The sequence below is a fragment of the Trichomycterus rosablanca genome, chromosome 7 (assembly GCF_030014385.1).
Source record: "Trichomycterus rosablanca isolate fTriRos1 chromosome 7, fTriRos1.hap1, whole genome shotgun sequence".
NCBI classification, from domain to species: domain Eukaryota; kingdom Metazoa; phylum Chordata; class Actinopteri; order Siluriformes; family Trichomycteridae; genus Trichomycterus; species Trichomycterus rosablanca.
The window spans coordinates 27,781,629-27,793,952 of NC_085994.1; the positions used below are offsets into that span (position 1 = coordinate 27,781,629).

The 12,324-nt window shown below is 38.8% G+C and overlaps 1 protein-coding gene across 1 annotated transcript in view; it reads left to right on the plus strand.

The window, feature by feature from the left end:
* Positions 1-12,324, plus strand: part of LOC134317836 (ERC protein 2) — a 278,737-nt gene that overhangs the window by 18,695 nt on the left and 247,718 nt on the right. The window contains exon 3 of the mRNA XM_062998556.1: positions 3,995-4,066. Within this exon, the coding sequence (XP_062854626.1) occupies positions 3,995-4,066 (72 nt within the window). The remainder of the gene's footprint in view (positions 1-3,994; positions 4,067-12,324) is intronic.

The following is a 12,324-nucleotide window of genomic DNA, read 5'->3' on the forward strand; positions in this document are numbered from 1 at the left end:
TGGCTGTGTGTGTGTTAGATGTTATCAGCAGAGCTGGCTAGCAGCATGCTAATAGACTTAAAGCTTCAGTGCAAGCATAAGGTCATGTTACCTCCCCCAAAACCCTAAGGTACAACCTTGCTTAAACAAACTCATAAATTCATGCTCAAGAATATTAACTAACACTACTAGTACTACTAGTTGTACTAGTACTACTTAGTAAGTACTACGAAAAGATTCCAATTTGTTTACTGACCAATGTATTTTGTTAATGTAAACACATGTAAAATTTTATGCCTACAAAAATTTGGACAGAGGCATGTATACCACTGTGTTACACCATGTTTCTTATTCATGATACTGTTGTTAATTGTTAGAAACTGAGGACTGAGTGGAACATTTGCCCATACTTGTTTGATACAAGGCTTGATACAAGCTGCTCAACAGTATTTGGTCGCCGCTGTCTGATTCTCCTCTTCATGTAACGCCAAATATTTTCAAAAGGTTACAGATCTGGACTGCAGACAAGCCATTCAAGCCCAGGCACTCTGTGTCTACAAAGCCACACCATTGTGGCACATACAGAACAAAGCCTGCTATTGTTATGCTAATTTAAGAATAGATTTCCCAGGAAAAGATGCTGAGTTGATGGCAGCACATTTCTCTAAAATGTTATGCCTCTGTATAAACTAGATCAGGGGTGTCCAAACTTTCTTGTTGGGGGCCAGATGTAGAAAAAAACATACCATCACATGCTACAGACTCTGTGTAATAAATAAAAAATAATAGGCCGACTTAATAACTATCAAATGACATGTTCTTTTTGTTAGAATGATTAATAATTTATCTTTGACAGTTTTGTGTAAACTAAGATTTTGCTTTATAGTGAAAAATCTGAATAAATGGAAACATTATTAAACCCTGTCATTACAGCAGCTTTTTCTTCACACATTAAACATACAGGGGTTGGACAATGAAACTGAAACACCTGGTTTTAGACCACAATAATTTATTAGTATGGTGTAGGGCCTCCTTTTGCGGCCAATACAGCGTCAATTCGTCTTGGAAATGACATATACAAGTCCTGCACAGTGGTCAGAGGGATTTTAAGCCATTCTTCTTGCAGGATAGTGGCCAGGTCACTACGTGATGCTGGTGGAGGAAAACGTTTCCTGACTCGCTTCTCCAAAACACCCCAAAGTGGCTCAATAATATTTAGATCTGGTGACTGTGCAGGCCAAGGGAGATGTTCAACTTCACTTTCATGTTCATCAAACCAATCTTTCACCAGTCTTGCTGTGTGTATTGGTGCATTGTCATCCTGATACACGGCACCGCCTTCAGGATACAATGTTTGAACCATTGGATGCACATGGTCCTCCAGAATGGTTCGGTAGTCCTTGGCAGTGACGCGCCCATCTAGCACAAGTATTGGGCCAAGGGAATGCCATGATATGGCAGCCCAAACCATCACTGATCCACCCCCATGCTTCACTCTGGGCATGCAACAGTCTGGGTGGTACGCTTCTTTGGGGCTTCTCCACACCGTAACTCTCCCGGATGTGGGGAAAACAGTAAAGGTGGACTCATCAGAGAACAATACATGTTTCACATTGTCCACAGCCCAAGATTTGCGCTCCTTGCACCATTGAAACCGACGTTTGACATTGGCACGAGTGACCAAAGGTTTGGCTATAGCAGCCCGGCCGTGTATATTGACCCTGTGGAGCTCCCGACGGACAGTTCTGGTGGAAACAGGAGAGTTGAGGTGCACATTTAATTCTGCCGTGATTTGGGCAGCCGTGGTTTTATGTTTTTTGGATACAATCCGGGTTAGCACCCGAACATCCCTTTCAGACAGCTTCCTCTTGCGTCCACAGTTAATCCTGTTGGATGTGGTTTGTCCTTCTTGGTGGTATGCTGACATTACCCTGGATACCGTGGCTCTTGATACATCACAAAGACTTGCTGTCTTGGTCACAGATGCGCCAGCAAGACGTGCACCAACAATTTGTCCTCTTTTGAACTCTGGTATGTCACCCATAATGTTGTGTGCATTGAAATATTTTGAGCAAAACTGTGCTCTTACCCTGCTAATTGAACCTTCACACTCTGCTCTTACTGGTGCAATGTGCAATTAATGAAGATTGGCCACCAGACTGCTCCAATTTAGCCATGAAACCTCCCACACTAAAATTACAGGTGTTTCAGTTTCATTGCTGGCTGACTGATGGCGCCTGCACAAGGCTGAGGAATAATGCCGATGGGGGTGTGGCCCTCCATACACAGTGCGCGTCAGTGTATGAACTCGACTCGTGCAGGTGAAAAATGCAGTCTGTACTGACTGTATGTGCCGGAGGGGGCGTATGTCAGTTGAGAGGTGTCCTCAGTCAGCGGTGAAGGGTCGAATCAGTATAGACGACGCAATCAGGGTAATTGGACACGACTAGATTAGGGGAGAAAAAAAAATTGGGGGAAAAAAGTGGGAAAAAAAAACATTGTTAATGTTTTGAGTCATGTGGAAAGGAGATGGGGGAGTGTTTCAGATCGGTTTCATGTAATATTGCCACCCCTCTTTTTTTTTTAACCTCAAAGTGGATTGCCCCAGAGGCAGCGTGAAGTCTCTTTTCCGGTAATAGATTCACCCATACATCCACTGTTATGTGCAGGGAAGCGCAAATTGGTGTGGTAGGGGTCCTGCTCATGTATTGCCGTAATTGGCAGGTTCAGACAGTGCTCTGCCCTTTCTTTTTTCCCAGACAGCTGGTCTTGTCACAGGCAGCCGACGTATCCTGTCATATTAAGACCTTCAGTTATTATCGCTCTCTTTTCAATCCACTTTTATTGTTCTGGGTTGTGAATTTTTTTGTGACTGTTCCCTTTATGTTAGTGGCTTTTTATTTACTGTATTGTTCTTGATTAAGTACTTGATTAAGTGTCTGCACATGGGTTCTTTTTCTATTCTTACAGGTGTGTGGGGATCCGCCTCATGCTGTCTGTAGCAAACAAAATTTTGGAGTATGTCTATTAAATTTGTGCCCATTCAATTAAAGGAGCACTTGTGAAGTCTGACACTAATTTTGGATAAAAAGGCCTAGCTTACAATCACCACACTCATGTCTTTATGAAACTGAAACAGAACAGAGCTTTTTCCAAACTGCTGCCACTAGTTTTGGTGTGACTGCAACACATGAACTTAATAATTAGCAAGTATGTCTACATGCTTTTGGTGTTATAGTGTAGGTTTTGGTTTTTGTCCTTATTTGATCATTTTCAACTTCATTATCTTATCAGCTTCATTATATTATCTTTATCATTTTCAACATCATTATCATTATCATCTTCTGCCCATTGTAACAGTATACATCTGTGTGTTAGGGACTGAAAGCAAACAGTTTGTCAATTCCATTTCAGTAAGTTCCATTTTATTTGTAGACTGACCTGCAGGTAGATCTGCAGGGTTCACATAATAAGGAGCCAGTGTACTGCAAAATGAGCTGCTAACTGTGTTTGCTTGTGCATGACTTCACATTAGTTATTGATAAAGGCAGGCAGGCAGGCGGATAGTGCATGTGCCGACGGCTTGTGTTATCAGAGCTGGAGTGCAGTGTCGACTAGGGGAATGAAAGAAAGCAAGGTGCTGAGATGCAAGAGGTTGTGTTAGGGACAAAAATGGAGAGAGAAAGTAAAAAATGAACAGGTGCACCTGTAGCTGTACACCATTCTGTGTGCCTAGCAGCATCACCAAGAGACAGAGATAGTAAGAGAAATTGTGCTGTGTTACTCAGAGACAAACAACTAATTTGGAAATGAAAGTAAAATGTTTATAGAACAGTAAAGGAAGAAGATTTCAGATAGGGACTGAAAGGAGGACCCAGAGAGTAAAACAGCACATTGCTCAAGACCTCCTTAAGGACAGAAGTAAAAAGTCACCAGAAACTGAGTCATAGAAAGAGCCTGCTGGTGTTACAAGATGATGAGCAGACAAGCTTATTTCTACCGTGTTCCTCCTCAGGAGCTTCACTGTAAGAACCCACATACAGAACCAAGCAGGAGCAAAGCCATGCCCAACATCACTGACATGAAGGTAAGAGTTTTAACCCTAATTCTTAAATGCACATAACAAATGCATGCAACTTTTTATGACATACACTTTATGTTATGGATCTGTTATATAAAATGATTTAAATGATTCCAACTTTGTTGTAATTGTGCCTTGTGAGTTGAGGTCCATAAATACCTGGTTTGGAGTTTGTAATGCCAGTGGCCTGTACAGACCTCTGACCTGAACCCCATAAAACACCTTTCAGATTAATTGGAACATAAATTAGAAGCCAGTTCCTGATCCTATTAGTGTTTCTTTTATATAATAGGCACAGATTCCCACAGATATATGCCAAAATTGAGTGAAAAGGCCTTACCAGAAGACATGCCAATAGGGTGATGCAACTGCTTATTAATGCCCATGGTTTTGGAATGGGAAGTCCACCAGACTGATGGTGAGGTGCCTGCTAAAATGAATATGGTTTTATTACAGATGTTACAATGCTTGCTATTACAGACTGTATTTTACCTATACTAATGTTCTATGTCTTAGTTTTGTTTCAACGAAGAGCTTAAGTCTTAACAAAGTCTTAATTAATTCATTTAGTTATATATTTTTACTCCTTGTCAGGGTTAATGTGGGTCCAGCACCACCCAGAAACACTGGCCGCACAGTAGGACTACACACTTGGCAAGGCAACAATCTATTATAGGGCAAAACAAATGAGACAAGCCAATCCACCCTCAATATATTTTAGAAGGTGGGAGAAAGCTGGGGTATATGCAGAAAACTCATGCAAACACTCAAACCTCTTACAGTGATGGAACTGAGACTTAAACCAGGGTCTTTAGGATGCGTACCGCTGTGCGTTCTACCAGCTCTGACATCATGCTAATTACTTTACAGTGTGCTTTGTTAAACAGAGTATTTTATATTAATATTCAGTTGTAGTATCCTTTTATTCAAAATGTTATGGAATTTGTCATGTGAGTAAGCAGTTCTAGAGCAGCTGATAGAGTGGGTGCCACACATCAACATAGGTTCTGGGGAAATGTGTTTAATCCTCACTTCTGTTCACTGCCGTTCCATGAATCCATATGAGTATTCTTTATGGACCTTTGGTTTCATTACACGTCCCACAACATTTAGAAAATAGAATATTTACTTCAAATTGCGACCAGTGTTTTTATGTAGCACTATTCAAGACCCTGACCAGTTTAAATCACTTAGTAAAAATTATTTAGTAACTTAGTATTTTTACTAAATAAAGTATTTAGTATTTTGTTGAGTTTTTAAAAAGACCTTTACAGTATTTAGCTGTAAATTTAGCACTTGTGGACACCAAATCTAAAATGGTATACTTGCATCGTTTCTGTGAAACATTACTGTTAGTACCGTAATTACCGTTCTGTCAAGGGTGTGTTGCTACATTGTGCCCAGTGGTTCTGGAGAGACCAGGCTCATCATGACCCTGACCAGGATAAAGTGGTGGTAATATGAAAATTAAATTAAAATAAAATGAAATGCCCCTGCCATGCATTTGGGTGGTGCTGTGTTACATTTCACTAGCCCACTACTACTGTGACCCAAGATTCAGGTTTTTACCTTAATTGCCTTAATTGCAGCTGTTTTGCATTTTGTCCACTGCATATAACAATGAAGAGTAGCATTAATGCCTTTTTGAGTACAGGAACAGGCTAGATGGAAAACATCGTAGTTTATTTTTGCGAGGAACATCTTTTTGGGTTTTTTTTTTCCTGCAAAGAATTATAATCAGCATGCTACACATATAATAAAAATATGGTCATAAAAACGCTCACGTGTATGACATGTACTGTATTCCAACAGACCAGACCAAGTACACAGTTACACAATAAGGTAATTGTTTCAGTTTAAGGTTTCAGGGAGGAAGGTTTCAGTTTGAGTTTAAAGTGCAAGGTGTTTGCTATGGTTACAGGGTGCTACATCTCTGGGAAAAAGCTGTTTGCAGATTTTAGCCTGATTGTGCTTGCTTTGATGGCCTAGAATCTTTTACCGGAGGATACTGTGCCACTGTGCCATCTCTCTGTAGCACATGCTCTTCGTTACCGTTATGCAATAGGAAGGAAAAAGTAAATGGTATGGGAAGTGAGGTTAAACAAAAATATCAAGCCATTAATTGGGTCACTTGCTATAAAAAGGGGTTCAGCACTAAGGTCTGTTTAAAGTGATGTTAAAATATTGGTCTGTAATGTAATAACAATACAGCATGAAAATCCTATGTTCTAATAAATAGCCTGTGCTAAAATTATGTCAGCTATTATTTTTAAAGAACCTCTTCCAGCACAAGGCTGGTACAAATGTGATGTTTTTGTTAATGAAACTTGGCCTAATTTATCCCATTACTTTTTACACTTTGTGTAAATGTGCATTACTGTAAGACGTGGATCATGGCAGGGATATAAAACAATATCTTAGGCTACAATTTTAAAACTGAAGTCGCTTGTCACAACCTTAAACCTTTCTTGCCATCTTGCCTTGTGGTTGAGGCCCCATGATACAATGGGGGCTGTTAAATATTAAATAAAAAATTTAATTAGCAATTACCCATAAATCAGTAACTGTGGAGTGGAATCACAAGATATTTCTAAAGTTGTTGTATCACTTTATATCATGGACTTATTTTCATGTTATCAAATGTTTATGTTTTAAATATTAGGAACTAATCTAGATAGATAATAATAACTAGCTGGTTGTCTGCGGCTCTATAATTACTAGCTACTTATATTAAATATGATCAAATATACAAACAGTTGAGCCATTTAAGTCTTTAAAATGTTTTAAATGAAAGTCACAATTACAGCCACAGTGCGGTTAAACTGATATTATAATTCATAGCAGCACTTTTTAGTATCGTCATAATCTAATTTTTTGCAGTAAACTGGTCATTGTGTGTGTGTAAACACACTCACTGTCAACAATTATGTAGGTTTAACCCTACTACCGGCACCTTAACTGAGACATCTTAAGATCACCCTTGTCACTAACCAAAACAACTTGAAGTGCCAGACTGTGTTCAAAACCTGAACATGAAATGATGTATTATAGTTAGTTTTTAGCTAACAACACTAGTAACCAGTCAGTAAAAGGAGGATGGTTTCAAGTGTGTCCATATGATACTGCTTTCTATTTAAGGCTAATGGAGGGAAGCTCATGTTGCTTTGCCTAAAGAGAGCACACTTATTCAATTTGTTTGAAATGTCACATATGGAAGCATTCACTCTGCATGTAGACTTTGAAGTCAGTGCTGAGCTGTGAAAAAGGTTACCCACTTCACACACTCACACCTTCTCTCACACAAACATGCACAACCATAACCACACATGTTTGTGATGAGTGTTCCTGATCTAATATCAGGTAGATCTTTATCAATTTATAATAGCTTTTATAAATGCACAACACACACACACACACACACACACACACACAACCAAATCACAATAACGTTTCTGAACACACAGCTGTAAAACAGAAAGGTTTCCGTAGAGATGCCTTTGTGGACATTTTGATATTTTTGGGCTGCAGTTTTCAAGACTAGTATGCCCATCACTATGCATTAACCCTAAGCTTTGGAGTGTGACCTCAGGTGTGGTCACCTAAGATGCAGATGGGGTTGCAGGTACTAGATGGAGTTCTAGGTTTTTTGCAATTTTATTATAGTCAAGTCAAGTCAACTTTATTTATATAGCGCTTTTTACAATAGACATTGTCTCAAAGCAACTTTACAAAATCCAGGACCAACAGATACAAAAAACCCCTGTTGAGCAAGCCGAGGGCGACTGTGGCAAGGAAAAACTCCCTGAAAATTACAGGAAGAAACCTTGAGAGGAACCAGACTCAGCAGGGCCCATCCTTCTTGGGTGGCCAGGAGGATACTTTAAATAAATACACGATTTACACAGAGCATACGAACACAGAATTAAATGATCTAAAAGTTATAACTGGTAATAAATAGATAAATAATAATAGAGTTGTTCTTCGGTGTAGTCTTCAATAATGTCTGTAGTGATTTCTTGTCATTCTTGGTGCAATTACTCCAGACCCGTCACATCCGGCAGGAGCAGCATAGTTGTCACGGCAGTCTCGACTTTAATCCTTAACCTCGGCGGGTGAACAGGTTTCCATCAGAACGCCCTTTGGAGTAAAACAACAAAGAATGTACAATGCGAGTTGAGTAAAACAGTTTTACAGAGAGTTTTAGACTCCGGCAGCCCTAATTATTACAGCATAACTAAAAGGGAGAGCGAGCAGGTAACAAGGTCATGAAGGCTTTCACAGGACATCAGCGCCTACCTCTCCTACCCAAACCGGAGTGATTGGACAAGAGAGGCAGAACGACAGCAACCCAACATCCCTGATCACCACAAGTTTCTATGACCAAGAACCCCCAAGCTCTGCGCCTTTGTCTATACTAATCAAAAGCCTGAGAAAATAAATATGTTTTCAGTCTAGACTTAAACATTGAGACTGTGTCCGAATCCCGAATAGAGGCAGGAAGATTATTCCAGAGTTGTGGAGCTTTGTAAGAAAATGCTCTTCCACCAGCTGTGGTCTTTTTAATTTTAGGAACTATAAGTAACCCTGCATCTTGTGAACGAAGTGGACGCGCTGGGCTAATAAGTTCACTCAGATACTGTGGAGCCAGACCATGTAGCGCTTTATAGGTTAGTAAAAGTATTTTGTAATCAATGCGGAATTTAACTGGCAGCCAGTGTAGAGATGATAGAACAGGACTGATATGATCAAATTTTTTAGTTCTAGTTAGCACTCGAGCTGCTGCATTTTGAACTAACTGGAGTTTGTTTATGGATCTACCAGAGCATCCAGTTAGAAGAGCATTACAATAATCTAACCGAGAAGTTATAAACGCATGGATCAGTTTTTCAGCGTCATTAACAGATAGTATATTTCTTATTTTAGAGATATTACGCAAATGATAGAAAGCAACTCTAGTAATATTATTAATGTGTGTATCAAAGGAAAGATCTGAATCTATTGTGACACCCAAGTTTTTTACATCTGGGCTGGGAGTAACAGAGAAAGTGTTTAGGTTTAGCACCAGGTTAGACAACTTGTCTCTTGCAGCTTTAGAGCCAACAAGTAAAACCTCAGTTTTATCTGAATTAAGTAAAAGAAAATTACACGACATCCAGTTTTTTATGTCGTTTACACAATCTTCTATCTTACTGATTGTGCCAGTATCATTTGGTTTGGCTGATATATACAGCTGTGTGTCATCTGCATAGCAGTGAAATTTTATGCCATGTTTATGAATAATTTCACCAAGTGGAAGCATATAGAGTGTAAATAATAGCGGTCCAAGTACCGACCCCAGTGGAACACCACACTTTACTTTTGTAGTTTCCGAGCATTTATTATTTACATAAACAAATTGCGAGCGGTCAGTCAGATATGATTGAAACCAAGAGAGTGCGAGTCCTTTAACTCCTACTGTATTTTCTAGCCTCTCCAGTAAAATGTTATGATCGACCGTATCAAACGCTGCGCTAAGATCTAATAGAACAAGAAAAGAGACACATCCATTATCAGAAGACATTAACAACTCGTTAACTACTCTAATTAATGCGGTTTCGGTACTATGATTGGGTCTAAATCCTGATTGAAATTTTTCATGAATACAATTTTCATTCAAATAAGAGCATAACTGTTTGGAAACGACTTTTTCTAATATTTTAGAGACAAAAGGAAGGTTTGAAATTGGCCTATAATTAGCTAGTACATGTGGATCAAGATTAGGTTTTTTAATCAGGGGTTTAATAACGGCACTTTTAAACAATTTAGGTACGTACCCAAGGCTAAGGGATGCATTGATTAATGTAAGCAGGGGCTCTACAATAGCTGGGAGTAAATCTTTAAGTAAACGAGTTGGAACAGGATCGAGTATACACGATGATGACTTTGATGATTTAATCAACATAGTTAGTTCATTTTGGGAGATTGGATTAAAGGAATTTAGTTGGATTAACTCGTTACTATTATCACCAATGCTGCTCGGAGTGAGTCCATACTTAACATTGGCAAGTGACACACTTTGACTCTGAAGTCGTATTTTTTCTATCTTGTCATTAAAGAATTTTAAAAAATCATCGCTGGTACAGTCAGGCGGTATATTAGATTCAGTTTCATTGACGTTTTTAGTTAATTTGGACACTGTCTCGAAAAGGAATCTGGGATTGTTTTTATTTTTCTCTATTAGGGACGAATAATATAAAGATTTAGCTTTTATAAGTGCATGTTTATACTCAGTTAGAGCATCTTTCCAAGCAATCTTATACACCTCCAGTGTAGTGTGACGCCACTTGCGTTCTAATTTCCGTGCTGCTTGTTTAAGTGCGCATGTGTGGTCATTGTACCAAGGAGCAAGTTTTTTCTCCCTAATCAGTTTAGTTTTGAGTGGGGCTACGTTATCTAAGGTTGTGCGCAGTACGGTTTCTAGGTTTTGAGTTGCCTGATCCAGTTCTTTAGGTTCTGATGCTGGTATATTTGGTAATTCTGGTAGGCAGTTTATGAACGCTGCTGCAGTTGCAGATGTAATAGTGCGCTTACATTTAAAACGATGTGGTTGCTGTATATTATTGGACAGGGACACTTCATAAATTAGTAGGGAGTGGTCAGAAATTAAGTCATTCTGTGGTACAATTTCCAGGTTGTCTATGTTTATACCATAAGTAAGTATTAAATCTAAGGTATGTTTACAGCGGTGAGTGGGTCCTGTTACATTTTGGGTGATGTCTAAGGACTCTAAAATAGAATCAAACGCAATTTTGAGTGGATTACACTTATCCTCATAATGAATATTAAAGTCACCAACAATTAAAGCTTTCTTAGTTGATAAGACTAGTCTAGAAAGAAAATCGGCAAATTCGTTAAGAAATTCTGAGTAAGGACCAGGAGGTCGATAAACAGTAACCAGTTTAAACATACTAGTTTTATCAGATGAACATTTATTGGTTATGTCAGAGATAAGAACTTCAAACGAGTTTGTTATGGGAGATGATTTTACAGTAAGACCTATGTCTTTATCATAAATTGTGGCTATTATACCAAACTGTTTATTCAATTTTAATTTTATTTAGTTAATTTTGTTTTCTATAATTAATAGTAATGTTTAATGTAAATTGATCATTAGTTTGCTCTGGAATGCAGACAAAATGTTCAGAAAAAATAGTACCCTTAAAGGTTTTTTTTAATTGCATTTTTTATTTATTAATTAGTTTGTTTTTTATGTGTAATCACATCTAATCAGTTTTAAAAATATATAAACCACATTTTAGGAAATGCCATGGCATTTTTGGCCAGAGGAGGTGGGCATGGAGGTGCAGATGATTGACATGCTGGTTTCCCTTAACTGGCAGTCACCTGTGCCTCGTTAGGTGTTAATTTGCTCCAGATGAAGGGATTTAATCATGGTTTCATTGTAACAGTGTTGCTGGCTCCTCTGCTGGCACTGGTTCTTTTTCTTTGAAACCATTATGCCAGACTTGATCCGGTCTGGTTTCTGCTGGTGTAGATGCCGGCACTTGTTACGTTTCTCTAGAAACACAGCTTGCATTGCAGCGATTTTCAGCCGTCATAAGACAACCTGGACAGGAAAAGTGCCTCCAGAGGCAGTGTGACAGCCCTTTCTGGAGCAGGTTCCATGTTTGGATCCTTGCTGGGTGCATACTGTGCTAGCTGATGGAGTGGCTGTCCTTTATGTGCATTGCCATCCCCGGCTTGTTCAGGTTTTTTTTTTATTCTTTTATTTTCCCATTGCACTTATTGTTTGTGGCTTTCCAGCCACAGTATTGATCTATCTTGGTAAAGTATTTTGTATCCAATTCTTGCAGGTGCAGGGCTACACTTAGTGGTGAGGTGCAATTTGCCCTAATACAAGCAATTAGTATCCTCAGTTCCCAAATGATTAAAACGTTTAATTAATAGGAAAGGTAATGTACCACAGTCATAAACATGAATCTGTCCCAAAGCTTTTTTGTATGTGTTCCAGACATTAAATGTTTCATTCATTCATTAACCACTGCATTACCTTGGTCAGGATGGGTCAAATGTATTAAACCTTTGACCACTCTATCTGGCTTCAGTTTTACTTGGCTTGGTTTTAGTTTTCTGGCACTTATAAGCAAAACTAAAACCATTTTAATGCATGTTTTAGATTATTGGCCCACTGGAAGAAACAATTGGATGATGGTTTGACCATGTTTGACAGTACAGTGTTTTCTATAACATAGGATAATACATGT